At 36.3% G+C, this 19,670-nt stretch overlaps 1 protein-coding gene across 2 annotated transcripts; it reads right to left on the bottom strand.

Annotated features, from left to right (window-relative positions):
* Window positions 1-91: 91 nt before the first annotated feature.
* Window positions 92-18,021, bottom strand: sema4e (semaphorin 4e). 2 transcript variants are annotated; one of them, XM_067452729.1, is made up of 15 exons: window positions 17,794-18,021; window positions 13,993-14,311; window positions 11,676-11,821; window positions 11,480-11,542; window positions 11,006-11,104; window positions 10,823-10,922; window positions 10,558-10,665; window positions 9,521-9,672; window positions 6,610-6,782; window positions 6,311-6,467; window positions 5,997-6,219; window positions 4,819-4,934; window positions 3,918-4,087; window positions 3,039-3,091; window positions 92-2,962 (listed from the first exon to the last, which is right to left on the bottom strand). In XM_067452729.1, exons 2-15 carry the CDS (start codon window positions 14,105-14,107, stop codon window positions 2,343-2,345), a joined length of 2,295 nt encoding a protein of 764 aa, XP_067308830.1. In that variant the 5' UTR covers window positions 14,108-14,311; window positions 17,794-18,021; the 3' UTR covers window positions 92-2,342. The 2 variants fall into 2 exon arrangements, with proteins under 2 accessions (XP_067308830.1, XP_067308831.1); XM_067452730.1 differs by lacking the exon at window positions 17,794-18,021 and having other exon boundaries at window positions 13,993-14,328.
* Between the last annotated feature and the right edge of the window lie 1,649 nt (window positions 18,022-19,670).

The raw sequence follows: 19,670 nt of genomic DNA, 5'->3' as shown, positions 1-19,670 counted from the left end.
TTTTCTTTTTTATGTACAAAAATTATTAAAGTTACAAATATTGTTAGCATCTGAAATAAGTTTCTGCAGTACATTCATAAAACAAAAAACAAAAACAACATGTAACATAAGCTGCATTAATTTGACTAAGATGAAGTCATTTGACACTTGTCATTACATCCTGAAGATACAGGAAGTTCATTCTTGTCCATGTGGAATTACCTTTAAAGGTAACATACTTGGGTTAGTTGCAACACCCACTGCAGGTTTTAACAAGACCGAATGTCTCACTTTAACCCCGATGGGTGCCCCTAAAACAGGAACACAACCGTTACAATTGTCCTGAGAAAGAATCAAAAGTCTGCCTCAGACTTGCTCATGTTTTTTGATCAGCCGACCTGGGGGGAAGTCATCTTTACAAGATCCTAAGTTTATAAATGATCACTTTTGAGGGATAACTAATTATTGGATTTAATTCCGAGTTTATTTGCGGCACTTACAAGTAAGAGAAGTACATATTATTTAGCAGAACAGTATTTTGGGCCTTGTTTTCTGAGTTAGGGGCCATTCATTTCATTTTGTCCATATAAATGCATTATTCAGTGCTGTAATTTGACACGACGGGGGGAAGGGCAGACTGCTGAACATTGATGAACAGAATGATATTCACTGTTAATGGTTTTCATTATCACTTAGTTGTTGCAGCCATAGATCAGTATTAAATTTGGACAGAAAGCAACTGTTTTTTTTAACTTGAGTACTGCATTTGTCATGGGCTAGACACAGCAAATTGTCAAATCCTTCTATAAAAAAGTGCAGTTCTGTGTAAATGGCCCCAAACTCTTTACAAGGTTTGACTGATTTCTTCATTGCTTTCTGAGAAACTGTTTGTGGAAACTTCTGTGTTTTTTTTAAATCTATTTTATTAACCACACATTAAAATAACACTCTCGCTTATAGGTATATGATCAATAGATAATTTCCTGTCTAAGTGGGTATTTCCAAAAGTATTATAATAGGCCTGTCCAAATACCCCCACTTGTGTTCTTTGCACTTCGATAATTTAACTTGCACTGGAAAGTTTTCCTGAGTTCACATGAGTTCTTGAACATGATAAATGATGGGATACACTTAACTGTAAAGGGTTAGTTCACCCAAAAATCACCGGAAGATCACCCTCATGTTGTTCCAATCTCATAAGACCTTTATTCACCTTCGGAACACAAATTAAGTTATTTTTTATGAAATCTGAAAGCTCTCTGACCCCTCCATAGACCAGAAAGGTAGAAAAGATATCATTAGAATAGTCTATGTGACTCCAGTGGTTCAAACTTAATTTTATGAAATTACAAATACTTTTTTACCCAAGGGTGAGAAATTAAATGTCAGAATTAAAGCCGCTGAAGGTCTAGGTCAGTCTTGTACACTTATTTCCTATCACGTATATGATCTGACGCGCTCTGGTCAAGTGGTCAAGGCCACAAGAGGGGCTACTGGGTATTTGCTGCTATGGTTTTATATATAAAAAGAAAGAAGAAAAAAAAGTCGGCTGTGCAAATGACTTGGTGAATAGTGAGAAACAGCAGAGCCATTCTGTTCAACAAAAACTACCAGAGTGTATTTGTGTGTATGACTATATGTGTATGCCGTGTAGTCGCTAATAGCCTATATGATGTGGTTGTGTATGATTTGGGAATAAGGTAGAGCCTATGAACGCACTACCCAAGTTCTGGAGGTGCTCGTAAGATACTTGGCTCAGCTTGTAATTCCTCTCACATGACGCAAGCTATGACCATATGAGCATCAATGATTGGTGTGATTTCTCTCGAAAAACGAAACGAAAAAACGGGATGCTTTGGAGCACCTATGACATCAAAAGTCACAAAATGGCTGGCCAACCAAAACTGAAACTTTTTAAATGCTATTTTAACACAAGTAACAACATTCATGAGGCAGTTCATGTCAGAATTCTGAAATTTGATTTGAAATATTGCCAAGCAGTTTGATATGACACAATCAAGCTGGTTTTGCATGATTAAAATAGCTGCCTAGTGGCGTTACAAATATGACCACTAAGTGATTTGACTTTGAAGGAACTTTGTCCTTTGCCAATATAAGCTGCAATGTGGACAGACTTTAAGCTAAAAAAGTAAAATGTCTGGTTCAGTGTCTTTTTTGTCCATTGGACATTTGGCATATGGTGGTTGAACAAGTTTAAGGTAATTCATCAAGGACACAAAGTGGGTCAAAACAGCAGTTTAGTCAAGAGTTAAAAGCTGCAAAAGAGAAAGCAGCACTCGTGGGCTTGGTCTGCATTTAAATGATGATGTATCTCATTAGCAAGTCTGTGCATAAAAACAATCTCAAATCTCTGATTCATCATCTATATATCTCATTGAGATCTGACCTGAGGATCCAACAGTGGTTGAGAGTCTGTCCGTTTCTCTAGGGAAGGAATACCTCTGGTCGTTTGCATAGTTGTTGTTGCGGTTGAAGTTCCCTGTTGATGATGCTGCTGCTTTATGTTGTTGAGCCTGGAGACTCTCATCTACGCTCCTGTTCGTCATGTCCTTTACCCTACTGTGGCAACATGGCAAAGGAAAATGCCCTTTGTACAGGTTCCAAATTACTAGCATACCTAGAACTAGTGACAATAACACCACCATAGCCACTAGGGTGTTCTCTTTTTCCTTAACATCATGGACTGATGCTGTAGTCCCAGATCCTGGCCACATTTTTAGATCATATGCTACGTGCTGGACCTCGTGTTCCCGCTCGACAGAACTGCAGGTGTAGTAGCCACTGGCTTCTGTGGAGGCATTTAAGATCATGAGGCTGTCGGGGAGGATCTGTAAGGTGTCTGACGGTCTGATCGGTTGTCTGTTATGCTGCCACATAACCTTTGCCAGGTTGGAATAAGGCTGGCACCACAGCTTTACGGTATTGCCATGGAAAAACGAGATGTTGACTAGCTCACTGCCACCTGTAACACAAAGTCTAGATGTAACTTTTAATGCTTCTACCCAAACATACAGTATAAAGATTTGGGGATATATTACCTATAGGTGGACATTGACTGGCGTCTCCATCACTCAAACTCTGAATCACGGTGCTGTGGAAGAAATAACATTACAGCGGTCAACAATATGCCATCATTATGACGTATTGACATATCAATATTAGTAATGGTGTGAGAAATAATCCCTTAAAAAATATGTTTACACTTTATTTTAAGGTGTCTGTGTTACTGTGTAATTATACATTTAAGTACGGAGTAATAATAATGAACTACATATACTATAGGCTTAGGGTAGGATTAGAGTTTGGTTTAAGGTTAGTTGCATATACATATGCATAATTTATTAATATAGTAAGGTGCATGTAACATGTAACAAGGACACTGTAAGATAAAATGTTACCAAAAATATATATGTACATTTTTCATAAAGCATACATTTTTCTGAAAATTAAATAGTTTCCTCTAAAATTGCAATTATCATAATGCGTGCAGACGTTTTCATTTTAAGCATAAGGTGAATTACAAAAACCTCAAATAATAATTCTCATTAATTCATTATTTTTTGAACAGGAAATGCTGGATTTTCATGAAAAAATTATACCAATAATCTGAATGTCCTAAAATAAGAGATATTTTTCTTTAAGTAAAATATGAATTATTTATTTTTCTTTTAATTAATTTAGTTTTTTTTGTATTATTATATTATATTATATTATATTATATTATATTATATTATATTATATTATATTATATTATATTACGGTATATTATATTATATTATATTATATTACGGTATATTATATTATATTATATTATATTATATTACGGTATATTATATTATATTATATTATATTATATTATATTATATTATATTATATTATATTATATTATATTATATTATATTATATTATTCTTTCACCTGGTTCTGTTTCTGTGTGTGCTGTTTATGGTAGAGCAGCGGTCGGCATTGAGGTCCCAGACACAGTACGGATCTCTTGCCAGAACACAGTCCAGACATGTGTGGTACCGCCCACATTCACTGATGGACAGCTGCACCACGCCCACCTCCGAACCCACGTACAGCTGTTGCTGGAATGACATCACACATTACTTAAAATTATCTATAGACAATAATAGAGATTACAATCATTTTGACTTGTCCTTCAGCACATATACAAGCACATAACCCAAAATAATCCTTTAAAAACACACGGTAGACACAGCACCATTCAAAAGTTAAAGGTTAGTAATATCTTTAAAAAAGAAAATACATGTTATACAGCAAGGATACATTAAATCTGACAGTAAAGACTTGCAAAATATGAAGCAGCACTGTTTTCAACCCTAATAATAATAAGAAATGCTTGTTGAGCAGCAAATCAGCATACTAAAATGATGTCTGAAGGATCATGTGACACTAAAGACTGGAGTAATGATGCTGAAAATTAGTTTTATAATATATTCCAATAGAAAACAGTTATTTTGTTTGTAATAATATTTCATAATATTACTGTTATACTATAACATTATTGTTTTTCATAATTTTATTGTATTTCATAATTTGACCTTGGTGAACATTAGAGACCACTTTCAAAAACATTAAAACATTAAATTACAGACCCTAACATTTTAAACACATGTATATCCAGAAAATAAATGTTAACTGCTATTTAAGCTTTGACATAGAATGCATTCAACCCATGATAACCATTGTTGCTGTACCGGCTGACAGCTACAGAGTATAAAATTGCATGGCACACACAGCTCATGATTATTCTAATTAAGAAATAAACACATCGATAAACGCATTTGCTTTTTACCTTGGTGTTGGAAAGTCGCAGTATCTTGACGGGCTCTGAGGACTCAAATAGCTGAATCTCTTCCATAATAACCATCTCTCCATCATAATTCACAGCTTTTAGCACTGAACCGCTCTCTGATACAAAATAGAACAATGCGGAAGACAAGACAACAATCTCAGTTAAACGCACTTGGCTCACATTAAATGGCTTGATATGCATTTAAATTAAATTATCTGTATTAGTAATGGTGTAAATAGAAAAATCATTGGAGGAACATCACAAAAAAATTATTATTAAAGGGTTAGTTCACCCAAAAAAGAAATTTATGTTATTAATGACTCACCCTAATGTCGTTCCACACCCGTAAGACCTCCGTTCATCTTCGGAATACAGTTTAAGATATTTTATATTTAGTCCGAGAGCGTATCCAAGTGTACGCACACTATACTGCCCATGTCCAGAAAGGGAATAAAAACATCAGCAAAGTAGTCCATATGTGACATCAGTTAGTTAATTAAAATCTCATTCTCCCAAAAATACATTTTGGTCCAAAAATAACAAAAACTATGACTTTATTCAGCATTGTCTTCTCTTCCGCGTTTGTTTTCAAACCTCAAATAAAGATTCAAACGGTCATGAATCAGGAGATTGATTCATGATTTGGATCGCGTGTCAAACTGCCAAACTGCTGAAATCATGTGACATTGGTGATCCGAATCATGAATCAATACGCTGATTCATGACCGTTTGAATCTTTATTTGAGGTTTGAAAACAAACGCGGAAGAGAAGACAATGCTGAATAAAGTCATAGTTTTTGTTATTTTGGGACCAAAATGTATTTTCGATGCTTTAAAAGATTCTAACTAACTGATGTCACATATGGACTACTTTGATGATGTTTTTATTCCCTTTCTGGACAATGACAGTATAGTTTGCATACACTTAGATACGCTCTCAGACTAAATATAAAATATCTTAAACTGTGTTCTGAAGATGAACGGAGGTCTTACGGGTGTGGAATAACATTAGGGTGAGTCATTAATTACATCAATTTAATTTTTGGATGAACTAACCCTTTAAGTCACTTACATTGCAAGAATTCTGCAATATTTTATTATATATAAATTTCTTTTGAGGGCTTATAAAAAAATAAAATAAATTAAAAAACTATAAAGTAAGATAAAGGTATCTTTACTTGTGCCAATGAACATGACTTCATGGGTACTTCCGTTCAAGGCAGTGGCTGTGACTACCACAATTCTAGTGAAGGCAGTGCCTCTCTTCACCAGTAGGGCTCGTTTTCCAGTGGCTGTGACGGCCTGGTCCATCAGAGGCTTGTCTTTAATAAACTGCAACGTTTTGTCCGGCAGATCTAGAGATTTGGTGATGCTCTTTTCTCTGGCATGATTATCAATGCACTTTAGTGGGAAGCAAAGATAAAGTTACTAAGTTTTGGTACTCAGTCATTTTGAACGAATGCCGAATATAATTATTGAACAGAAGACTCACTGCTCCAGGTCGGGGGTCAGGTAGTTCGGCCGAGTACATCACCCACTTCACAAACGACGTCTCAACGGTAACAGGAGCCTTAAACTTGCTCTTAGAGAACACTGTCTTGATGTCTTCAATTTTGTATGCACATACTGCAGAGTACTGAGAGGAGTCTCTGTCGGTCAGACACAACACATCAGTTTCAATCCCTAGGAAGAGGCAGTCCGAAGTACATAGTTCTTGAGGTTTGAAAGTTTGGTTTGAGAGTGAAAGAAATCGAGATATGGTTTAAACAAAATCAAAGAGCTCAAACGTACAATTGTAGAGTAAAAACACCATAAAAAACACATGTGGTCCAGTCATCTTGGCACAAGTGGAACATGTCCTGGACCAGAAGAGGCAGGTTGATGTTTGGAACGGGACAGTCAAGCCTTGTTTTAAGAAATGACGTCCACTTCTTTTGCAGTGTCCTCTGTCCACCCAAATCTCCCTGCGAGGACAAAATTATATAATTTTGCATAGATGTCATATAGGCAGGAAATGTGCTTTTTTACAGTGGGGCAAAAAAGTATTTAGTCAGCCACCAATTGTGCAAGTTCTCCCACTTAAAAAGATGAGAGAGGCCTGTAATTTTTATCATAGGTACACTTCAACTAAAAAATCCAGAAAATCCCATTGTCTGATTTTCATAGAATTTATTTGCAAATTAGGGTGGAAAATAAGTATTTGGTCAATAACAAAAGTTAATCTCAATACTTTGTTATATACCCTATGTTGGCAATGACAGGGATCAAATGTTTTCTGTAAGTCGCCACAAGGTTTCGCTGGTAGTTTTGCCATTTCTCCATGCAGATCTCCTCTAGAGCAGTGTTGTTTTGGGCTGTTGCTGGGAAACACAGATTTTCAACTCCTCCAAAAATTTTCTATGGGATTGAGATCTGGAGGTGGGCTAGGCCACTCCAGGACCTTGAAATGCTTCTTACAAAGCCACTCCTTCGTTGCCCAGGGCGGTGTGTTTGGGATCACTGTCATGCTGAAAGACCCAGCCACGTTTCATCTTCAATGCCCTTGCTGATGATGGTGGTTGATGCTAATTTTTTACTCACAATCTCATGACACATGGCCCCATTCATTCTTTCCTTTACAAAGATCAGTCGTCCTGGAGCCGGATTCACAAAACATTCTAAAGAATAAAATTATTCTTAACTGCCAATTTCTTCTTATTTTCTAACTTAAGAAAAAACATAAGAATATTTTGTATTCCCAAAAACTTTTCTTAAAAATGTTCTTATCTTTTTTTCTTATGATTGTTCTTAAGATAAAATTTAAGAAGTATTCATATTCACGAAAAGAATGTTCTTAAAAATCATCGTAAAAATAACTTCTTAAAGTTAGGATAACCTCCAACCTATCTTAAAAATGTAAGATGTTTAAGCAATTTATTGGGTTGTTTCAAATATAAGGCATTACAACATAACAGTAGCTGGCTAAATATAATATTTATAACTAATAGTACCATATGGAAGAGTATAAAACCAGAGAAACTCCACGTAATTTAAAAATATTGTTATTGTGTCAAGAAACAGTAGTTTTAAGACTTTTTCAGGTGAGAATGTAATTGTTTAAAGATTAAATCTGTGGTTTGTTTATAAAGAGAGCGCATATTTGACAATTTTATCTGGCGTTTTCGGAGTTGTGAGAGCCAGGCGATCACCATGTGTTCAGTGCTCGTTTACCCGCTGAGAGCAGCCTTTCCTCGGCCAGTTCTTCTGACATCTGCCGCGGGCTCGGATGTCTCTGAGCTATGATTCATCTTGTGTAAATCTAACGGCCGATCCTTGGTACCCGAGCAGCGTTCTTAATAAACGGCTAGGCTCTTATAAAATACAGATTTTACAGACACAGCACATATAAAACAACATTTGGTGATTTACTCCCGTCAAGCCAGTCACGATGAACATAGGCTGCACACTTATTATGATATCTACGGTAATCTGCAGGAAGCACAAAAAGACAGGCTTTGAGGTGTTTTCCATTCAGCCAGTCTTCACTTTCAGTAATACCTTTCAATAAAATTACACCAAATAACACCATTTATTTTCTTCTTAAGTAAAAAATTAAGATGTTCTTAAGAAAATATTTGAGAACTTCTTAAGAATTTTTCAAGAATTGCACTTAGGAACTTTCTTACGAACTTCTTAGAATTTACGTAACTTTTTTCTTAAGACATTTTTCGTGAATCCGGCCCCTTGGCAGAAAAACAGCCCAAAGCAATGTTTTCACCCCTATGCTTTATAGTAGGTATGGTGTTCTTTGGATGCAACTCTCTCCTCCAAACACGACAAGTTTTAAACAAATAGTTCTATTTTGTTTTCATCTGACCATATGACATTTTCGCAGTCCTCTTCTGGATCATCCAAATGCTCTCTAGCAAACTTCAGACATGTCCGGACATGTATTGGCTTAAGCAGGGGGACACATCTGGCACTGCAGGATTTGAGTGCCTGGCGGCAAAGTGTGTTAATGATGGTAGCCTTTGTTACTTTGGTCCCAGCTCTCTGCAGGTCATTCACTTGTTCCCCCGTGTGGTTCTGGGATTTTTGCTCAGCGTTCTTGTGATTATTTTAACCCCATGGGGTGAGATTTTGCATGGAGACCCAGATCGAGGGAGATTATCAGTGGTCTTGTATGTCTTTCATTTTCTAATAATTGCTCCCACAGTTGATTTCTTCACACCAAGCTGCTTACCTATTGCAGATTCATTCTTCCCAGCCTGGTGCAGGTCTACAATTTTGTTTCTTGTGTCCTTTGATAGCTCTTTGTTCTTGGCCATAGTGGAGTTTGGAGTCTGACTGTTTGAGGTTGTGGAAAGGTGTCTTTTATACTGATAACGAGTTCAAACAGGCGCCATTAATACGGGTAATGAGTAGAGGACAGAGGAACCTCTTAAAGAAAAAGTTACAGGTCTGTGAGAGCCAGAAATCTTGCTTGACCAAATACTTTTTTTCCACCATAAATTGCAAATAAATTATTTTATAAAAATCAGACAATGTGATTTTCTGGATTTTTTTCTCATTCTCTCTCTCACCGTTGAAGTGTACCTTTGATGAAAATGACAGGCCTCTCTCATCTTTTTAAGTGGGAGAACTTGCACAATTGGTAGCTGACTAAATACTTTTTTGCCCCATTGTATGTATTACATATAAAAATGACTCCAATGGAGTTTACCTTACAGACACGGGCCACCCGAGAGACATCCACCTTTGTGTATGAATCATATTCCACTGCGGTCTCACTGAAGAACAGATAGATCTTGTCGTCATCCCCCTCTGGGCTTGATTCTCCCTCCAGGATGTGGGCCATGTGGACAAAATTTGGTTCTTAAATGACAAATAAAATAGCATATTTCGGTTATCATCACCTTCCTGTCAGCCCTAAGGTGTTTTCAACCACAGAACAGCGGTTTGTGTTTTCACACCATTCTCTGTGAATGATTGTGATCAGCAGACACTTAAACCTTCAGCATTTATATGCACGTATTTGTACTCACTACTAAATATTCCACAGTCAACTGTTAGTGATATTATAAAAAAGTGGAAGCAATTGGGAACAACAGCAACTCAGCCATGAAGTGGTAGGCCACGAAAAACCACAGAGCGAGGTCAACACATGCTGACGCACACGGTGCGCAGAAGTCAAAACTTTGTGTGGCCTTCAGATTAGCTCAAGAACAGTGCGTAGAGAGTTTCATGGAATGGGTTTCCATAGCCAAGCAGCTACATCACTACTACATCGCCAAGTGTAATGCAAAGAGTCGGATGCAGTGGTGTAAAGCACGCTGCCACTGGACTCTAGAGCAGTGGAGACGTGTTCTCTGGTGTGACGAATCACGCTTCACTGTCTGACAATCTGATGGACGAGTCTGGGTTTGATGGTTGCAAGGAGAACGATACTTGCCTGACTGCATTGTGATCAAAGTGTAAAGTTTGGTGGAGGGGGATTATAGTGTGGGGCTGTTTTTCAGGGGTTGGGGTTGGCCCTTTAGTTTTAGTGAAATGAACATTCATGCTCCCAACTTTGTGGGAACAGTTTGGGGATCGAAAGCGTAGCTATTAATCCTTGGCTAATAAAAAGAATTCTGGCAGAAAAATCCACATGAAAAAACGTGGTGTGGTGTTGCAAGTTATTGCAATGAGTTTGCTAATGTTTTCTAGCATTTAGCACTAGTAGACTGCAGTTGAAGATTTATTAAGGCATTATCTCACCATTGAGCCAGTTGCTTGCAAACTCTGTCCGTATGACGTCTGTGCTGCGCATCATAACTGGTTCTGAGCCTCGGAAGTTCATTGAAGTGGCGGAGTATAATGCTCCGTCTGCAAAAGAAAACAAGAGAAAGATGATGTGGTAACTATTGGCACTAAATTAACACTTGTTGATAGTTGCATATGAATCTAAATGTTCTTGTCAGAACAACTGTCAATCTCTTTTTTTTAATTGACAATATTATGAATAAACAGATGCAGTACATACCAACCATCGCAGACGTGTGTCGTTGAAAAGGATCAAAAGGACATTTCCCCTTCCCATCTTCTAGATTGTTCTCTAAATTCAGTTGACCATTTGAATAGGACTGAGAGAATAAACACATAAAACACTGTATACTGCACATTGTGTTTGTAGTCTCTAACATTGAATACAACAGATAAGACTCACCATATAGTCACATGATGGATTGAATGCTTTGGTTCCACAAACATACATTCTGCCATCGTCCCTTTTATGAAGAATTCTGATGTAATTTTTGCATTCATTCTAAAGGAAAAACAAAAAAATGCAGCCAAAAAAAAATGATGTGACCTCTGTGTATAAAAAGACATACTCTTAATTCTGACCACAATGTCTAACCAATCAGAACCAAACACTACCCTTTGCTGTGTGTTCTTAGAATATAAATTCACATTGGTATGTTTGTCTTTTACTTAGAACTTGATTTTACTAGAATTTGATTATTTTATTAAACAAAGAATGTCTTAAAACTTGAATAAACTGAAAACAATATATTAATTCACTTCAGCAAGTCACAGTAAAAGCGTGTGCAAGGTACTATTATTAGTTGTCTAAACATTTTTTTTTAACACACATATTTCAATGCATCCGTTTAATAGAATTTCAGATGTGAAAACTCACTGTAGCATCTTTTCCTTTATTGGAACACTCTTCTTGTTGCCGTTTTGTGACTGGCCAATTCACCTGAGGAGAATCAACATAACTTATCTCCTCTGTATACTAAAAATAAGCACTCTGCAGAATGATATTTAATGACTAAGCGAACAAATTTATCACAGTATAAAAAGCTTTTGTAACTATGCATTTAAGACCTCACCATGGACTTCTTGACTGTAATGTTATCTAGATCGAGGGCAAAAATTGCTTCCCTGGCACCCAGGATAAGCATGTTAAGATCTTCCCTTAGAAGCATAGTGGTGTAGTTCCAAACACCCTCCTCACGAAAAAAACGTCCTCCATTACCTAGCAACAAATGAAAGACACAGTCAAGGGTAGGAGTTGCAAACGTTTGCCAGAAATGGAAAAGTCACACACAGAACAAATGTTTGAAACAAAGATATTGTACATAGTCCTCTACTGTCTCATTTGTCACCTTTTAAATATTCAGAAGTACTGTGCGTGCATACTGTAATTATTATGCAAGTTGATATTCTAATCATATTTGTATTCCAAGCACATTTCCAAACCATATCAATCTTAATAACTACTATTCATTTTGTAATAATCTTTTATAAGTGATATATAATTGTCAATGAGTGCAGGAAGTGAAAAACGGCTTATATTCAGATGTGTATAATTTTAAAGGTTTCCTACAACACAGGTAAAAATGAGCCAAAAAAAGTTATTTAACCACACTTCTGTCAACAATTATTTAATGCAAAAGATGCAATACTATAGAAATGGCAAAATCAGGGTGTGACCATTGGACAAGAAACGTTCACTGGGGCAGCAGGGTCACAAAAAAGGTATTGAAAAAAAGATTTTAACTGAAAAATAATTTATAAAAGAACTAAAGTGAAGACTTATGTGCAAACCCACCAGGAACCCTTTAGTCTCCATTGCCCCCATTTTACATAACTGCAAACTACCTGGTGTCTCCAGTCCAGAAGTACTAGGTATCAGGTTCTCAGAGACTTTGCTAAGAATCCTAAAACATGACCCACTTAAGAAGAATTGCAAGTATTGTGAAATACATGAAGTTTACAAGAAAAAAGCTTTATATATGTGTGTGAGAAATTGAGTGTGAATCCACCAGAAACTCTTTAAAAAGTATTTTGCAGTTAAAATGCATCTTTTCTTCTCAACCGAGTTTTGGTGCCCCTGCTGCCCCAACAAGCGTTTCTTGTTCAATGGTCACACTTTAAGTCTTCAGTTTCTATAGCAGTGTTGTAGTACTCGAGACCATTTTTTGAAGGACTTGGTCTCGTCTCGGTCACGACTACATTTGAACTCGGCCTTGTCTCTGTCTCAGACTTTAAGGTCTCGGGATTTTGTTTTCAAGACAGGTCAAGACCATAACTGCTGAGATATTATTTATTTATTAACATCATTCATGTGATTGGATGTAAAATGTACTGCTTCAGAAGCAATCAATAACTTTTCTACTTTGATTCATTTATTGTCTCGTTTTGGCATTTGAATTTTATTATGCATTTATGCATTTGTAATTTTCCAATTCAGATCTTCTGTACTACCTCTGCAGTGCAAAGAGGAATTTTGTTGTTAATAATTTATTTGACTGGTAACAGCTCTATATTGTGTCTTATTCAAATTTGATTTATTGATTAATAATGAGTAATTTCTCAGGCAGTAATATGGATCTTTATGAATTTAAAGAGTACTGCTTTGGTCTTGGTCTCTACCCCTCAAAGTCTTGGTCTTGACTTGGTCTCGGATTAGGTGGTCTTGACTAAATTCTATAATATTGCATCCACCTTATGGTCATTTAATAATTTCTGACTATTCAGTGAAAGTTAACTCTTTTTTTTCTTGGCCCTTTTTATCAGTAAAATAAAACCTGAATCTAAATATAAGGTGTTTTTCACTTCCAGTTGTTGTTAACAATCAAATATCACTAATAAATTATTATATACAAAATTAATAGTTATTAAGAATGACGTGATGTGGAATTGTTAAAATAAACTTCAAAAAAAGAAGATCAGAATACTGACTTATTATTGCAACTTCATTTTACTGCCCTCACACTATCCAATGAGGACAACATTTAAACTGAATTATGCTGGATAATGCCACTAATTTGTAACATCAATCAACACTTGGATAAACATTAAATTGATCTGAGATGAAAAATTACACTATCATCTTCTGTAGAGCTTTTTTACAGCTGAAATTGAATTAATTTCATAATTTATTATGTTTACAACATTAGCACTGTTATTTTCCTGTTTGTTAATGTGAAGCAGCTTTGAAACAATATGTATTGTATAAAGCGCTATATAAAAAAAATTAATATAAAAGTTTACATATGCTTCCTTTTGAATTGATATTTTGTATCTAATGCACAAACATTTAAGATGCACAAATATTTTCTGAGACTATCTTACATCAAAGGTATCTCACCAAAGTACATGGTCTTTTGATGCCCAAACATAATTGTCATAAATTAGACTTACTACTAATTGGCACGGTTTTCCGAGGTATGATATTCAATGTTGATCCCTGTCCACCAATCAATGTTGCTGGACTGCAGACGTACAACACGCACAAAACAGTCAGCAGAAGCATCATTCAGCATTCCAGTAAAGAAAACAACAAGAATGCTTTAGGTCTAAAAGTCTGTTGAAATGCTAGATTCCTCTGTCGTCTGTCAGTCAGAGTTCTCTCATCTTTGTCTTCTCCCCTGCTTCAGTCCAGAGCACTTCCATACTGAGATATGACTTTAGCTGCAAAGAACGCTGTTCAGAGAAGCAGCAAAGAACCCTGTGAGGCCATCTGAAAGAGAGGGAGAGAGAGAACGTGAACAGGCAGGGGTGCTGGCAGCAGTATTTCTGTCACTGCTTTAGTGATGCTAATGCCGAGGATGAAAGCTTTTTCTCTAGGACCATGACAGAGACACACGGTTCTGCTTTTCGTGCCATGGAATGACACAAAGCAAAAACAGCTCACCAAAGACAACCACCACATCCTTATCTTAGAAACCCCAGGTCTAAATTAGCGTCATAAGTGACACGCACACAAAAGCACAACCTGAAAAGTTAAAAAGTTGGTGTTACCTAACAGACCTTATAAAGAAAAACTAAAATACCAGAAGCCATTTTGTAATCTGTGTTTTTAGTTAGCTGCTTACTATTTATTAACTACACTGTAAAAAATATTTTTCAAAGATTAGTTGGGTACGTTTTACAAGAAAATACTTCAAACTGCTTCTTTCTACATCCAAATTGCACCTTTCACATCACATGTTACTTGACATTTCTTTGTAAATATTTGTCCGATTTACTAGCAATTTCAGTGCAAAAATTATTTAAAAGTAAATCCTACACCACCTTTATTCAGCATACACTTGGCTTGTAAATCTATGGGATTTTTCCATCCATTTTATTGCCTTCCAGGCAAAAAGCTGGATTATTTGAAATATAATAACATTTCGAGGTGCAGGAAGTTATGTGCTAGAGAAAAAATGCATGAGAAGTTTTAGAAACCAACCTGCCATCAACCAAACCATATCCTGTATTGAAACCAAAGATACTTTGTCAGTAAAGCGTTGTGAATTTTTGCAAAATTACTGCATATGTATGAATGCATCAAAAGCTCCAACATCTGACAATAGCGTATGTTTACTACATCGCTGACTGCAAACATGATTGTGCCATTTCATAGGAGATACACTGTAGCATGCGAGAGAGTAGATCTGATCAGATAGCACGCGTATTTCACCATGACATCCAAATGTAAACACATGCTAACTTTTAAATCATTGTGGGAACTTCCTACTCACTTCTAATATTCTAATCATAATTACCCCCACCATTACAATAGACTACAAGCCCAAAAATACACCTTTTGGGAATTTTTAGCTACAGTATGAGTCAAACATTACTTAATCCCTTAAATAAAACATTTTTTGTTTGTTCTAAGAACACCCCCGCATAGGGAAGTGCTACTAAACATTTTTTATTTTTTATTTTTTAGAAATAACTTATTCAGCATGGACGCTCATCTGTTTACAACATTGGTAAATAAAAAATGTTCTTGAGCAGCAAATCTGCCTATTAGAATGTTTTTTGAAGGATCATGAAGAGTAATGAAACTGAAAATACTAAATCACATTTATAAAATGTAATTTTATCACTTTGACAAGCTGAACTGTGATTTGTGCACCACTGTCACTGAATGGAACAGGAAAAAAACTGAATGTCTGAATTCTGAATAGCATACTATTAAAAACACTAAGAGTAGTGTGCTAGTATTTTATTTTACCAACATACTGTCTTAAAACCCAGAAACGGGATAGTATTTTTGTATGTCATTTCACCCTGTAGCCCAAGATTGGTTTCCCACTGAAGCGAAGCAGGGCTGAGCCTGGTCAGTACCTGGATGGGAGACCAACTGGGAAAACCAGGTTGCTGCTGGAAGAGGTGTTAGTGAGGTCAGCAGGGGGTGCTCACCCTATGGTCTGTGTGTGTCCTATTGCCCCAGTATAGTGATGGGGACACGATACTGTCAATGAGCACTGTCCTTCGGATGAGACGTTAAACCGAGGTCCTGACTCTCTGTGGTCGTTAAAAATCCCATGATGTCCTTCGATAAAGAGTTGGGGTGTAATCCCGGTATCCTGGCCAAAATTGCCCATTGGCCTCTGTCCATCATGGCCTTATAATAATCCCCATATCCAGATTGGCTTCATCACTCTGTCTCCTCTCCACCAATCAGCTGGTGTGCGGTGGGCGTTCTGGCGCAAAATGGCTGCCGTCGCATCATCCAGGTGGATGCTGCACATTGGTGGTGGCTGAGGAGATTCCCCCTTCTATATGTAAAGCGCTTTGGGTGTCTAGAAAAGCGCTATATAAATGTAATGAATTATTATTATTAAATTAATTATTATTATTTATTATATGTCCAGTTCCATAGCAACTGCCATTTTTAACATAAAAGCTTACAAATTGCTGATGTATGCTGTAAAACAAAATATCTTGAGCTTGTGTTCACCACAGATCATATTTGCAGAATTTAACCGAAAACCCACTGAATTTAGAAGTCTTAGTGTGACTACAGAGGTCGTAATAGTTCTCCCGAAACACGAGAATGAACCTATTTAGTTCTTGCGAAAGCTCAAATGTGATGCTTAACACAAGAATGAACCTCATTGGTTCTTGCGAAAGCTCAAACGTGCTGCATAACACAATAATGAACCTCATTGGTTCTTGCTGAAGCTCAACGTGCTGCATAACACAATAATGAACCTCATTGGTTCTTGCTGAAGCTCAACCAGCTGCATAACACAATAATGAATCTCACTGGTTCCAGCTGAAGCTCAACGTGCTGCGTAACACAAGAATAAACCTTACTGGTTTTCGCATATGGTAACCGAACATGCTTAAACTTCCATTTACCACAACTGATTTGCGAGTTGATAAATGTTTATGTGAATAAAAGAGTAAAAATCACATTCCCTTGTCTGAGAAAGTGTTAATAGTATGAACTGACAGCAATACCTAGAGACTTTTAAGTTAATTAGCTGGTTACTTTTATTGTTGGCATTTTGTTCAATTTTAATATCCGAAATTTAATGATTAGAAGTAAAAAAAATCTTAAAACAAACAAAAATGGCCCTATATTTAACATGCTATATGCTATATTTAGCACAAACAAAAGACCTGAACCGAAAGTGATGCTACCTGTTTTACAGAGTACGGAAGTTTGTCGCACAAAACCACACATTGGCTTTTTGTCAAGGTGATGCTAACTTCAGAGTGGCCTACAAAATTAAATCAACCCTGCAGGTTTGAAACAGGTTTCTCCAAATATTTCCTGTGTCTGCCATTGTTCAAACCTATAGTCGTCCCACCCCAAACTCACACCATTGGTTGATACAATGCTGCAATGCTTTGATAGCACAACAGTCCAACAGTGTTTACACATTTTGGGGAATTAGTTCAATTGAATTTAACTAATTAAAATAAAATTCTGCATATTAAATTGAGTTATTAAAACATTTTTTCTAATTACTTTACAAGCAAATCGCACCATAGTATTGGACAATACAACGGTATTCGTTTAAGGACTGCACAAAGCTATTTACATTTTTGTGTGTTTCTTTATTTAAATAAAGCTATAGCCTATATAGTTCCCTCTCACACAAGTGAAAACCAATCAGCGGTTTCCATTACATTGCAGTATTCATCTCAGTTCCTCTGAAAATAAGTTTCAAGTTTTAGGTAACAGCTAAAAAATGTGGGTCTGCATCAACTCACCATTAAACCAAGTTCTGTTAGTCTCACAGTTCTCCTGTGCTCGCATGAGTGGTTCCTCTTCACACACACAAACAACGCTCTAGTCCTCCCATAGAAAACAAATCAAAGTGGTCTAAGTGTCAAAGACAGCAGAAAGTGTGTTGAGGGTCGTGGCTCTGCCGTGAATGGAACTCATGTTGTCTGCTGCTCTGTGTGAGAGAGCATTAAACCTCTCAGTTCCTGCAGTGTGGAGTCAAAGGCATTCTTCTGCTGGAGAGAAAAGAGAGAGAAAAACATGCTTTTAGAAGCTCTTCAATCTTAGACAAGTCACTACGTGTGTGTGTGTGTGTGTGTGTGTGTGTGTGTGTGTGTGTGTGTGTGTGGGAGTGTAGAGGCTGCATTGTGCTTTCAAAGATATGATTTTCAAACAAAAAAACAAGTTTGCTGCTGTAATAAACAAAAGAGATACCAATCTTTTGATTATCTAATGTTTCAAAAAACATTTTGTGTGAAGAAAAAAACAAGACATACGGGTGGTGTCACCTTAGCCTCATTATAAAAGTCATCAGAACGTGTGCTTTCATTTGAACTGTTGTTAATGTTCATTTTGACAAACTGTTGTCTTTGAATGTTCACAATAACTCACTTAACACGACAATCTGGATAAACTTGTTCTGTACTGGCACACTACATTGGATCAGGTTTTTTAAGCTTGCATATAATCATTATCTCACTTTTTACCATATGCTGGATATCTAAAAGACAAATGTATTTCAATATAGAGGTCACGAAACTTGCTAAACCACACTACAACCTGGTGATGTCAGGTTCAGGGGTGATATCAACAAAGGAAAAAGTGATTTTCACTTTTTCACATTATTAATAAGCATTTCAAATAACATGAACCACATTAATTGTCCTCAGGGTTTTTGACGTGTTTAACTTCTTCTGTGAGGAAATCTTAAAGACTGGCCCTCACAAGTAAAACCTGTACACACACAAATAGGGCTACATGATTACCCAGCCGTCATTTCAATGCGGGTGAATCAACATCAAAGCTGAATCATTGTTAAATGTTTTTCCATTTCGCAAACCGAATCAACGTTGATATTGCAAAGTTGTTTCGAAATCTTTTCCATATTGTTGAATTTAATTTTAGGTCTCTCAAATACTGCCTTAAAATATATTTATTTTATTTTGTCAATTTATTCATTCACAACTTTCTGAAGAAGAAATCTGTAGTTGCCTTGACATATTTATTGGCCATTAGTACAAAATGGCTAAAAATAATTTTGTATATATGCCACTAATTATTTCTTGTTCAGAAAGTTTTCAGATAGTAACACAAATTGATCTATAATTATTTGTATCGTTCACATTTCTCATTCAAAAGATTCCATAAACAGAAAAATATGTATGTAGCTACAACCCTCAATTTGTTCCAAAATTTGTTTCTTTCTTCTGTTGGAGGCAAAAGAATATTGTTGATGCACCCATTGACTTCCATATTATTGTTTTCCTACTATGGTCAATAGGTGCCATCAACTGTCTGGTTAAATAGAATTAAAATAATCTTTAAAATATCCTCTACTGTGTTGAACAGAAGAAAGAAACGCATATAGGTTTGGAACAACTTGAGGAAGTAACTGATGACCACATTTGGAAGTGAAGAGACATTTTGAAGGGAACAAAACATTGAGGTAAAAGTTGGTTAATGACGCCTTCTGGTGGTCAGTCATAAACCTAAATAGCGCGAAAAGGTAAATAGCCGGCAAATATACCAAATAAATAAATAATACATGGGCATAAAATATGAATCTGAGTTTAAGGTAACGTTATTTTATATTTTACTTGAGTGTAGTTAAGCGTTTTCTAAGCAGTCCATTACAAACATTCGT

This window comes from Pseudorasbora parva, chromosome 9 (assembly GCF_024679245.1).
Source record: "Pseudorasbora parva isolate DD20220531a chromosome 9, ASM2467924v1, whole genome shotgun sequence".
Lineage (NCBI taxonomy): Eukaryota > Metazoa > Chordata > Actinopteri > Cypriniformes > Gobionidae > Pseudorasbora > Pseudorasbora parva.
This window is presented reverse-complemented; position numbering and strand designations above follow the sequence as displayed.

What these genes read in the sequence shown, in the direction of transcription:
- sema4e (XM_067452729.1), bottom strand. Translation starts at nt 14,107, where the DNA reads ATGATGCTTCTGCTGACTGTTTTGTGCGTGTTGTACGTCTGCAGTCCA. An exon ending in ATAAAGGAAAAGATGCTACA is followed by an intron (nt 11,105 to 11,479) that starts GTGAGTTTTCAC and finishes TTTTTCCTTTAG; the next exon opens with AATGAATGCAAAAATTACAT. An exon ending in ACACACGTCTGCGATGGTTG is followed by an intron (nt 10,666 to 10,822) that starts GTATGTACTGCA and finishes TTTCTTTTGCAG; the next exon opens with ACGGAGCATTATACTCCGCC.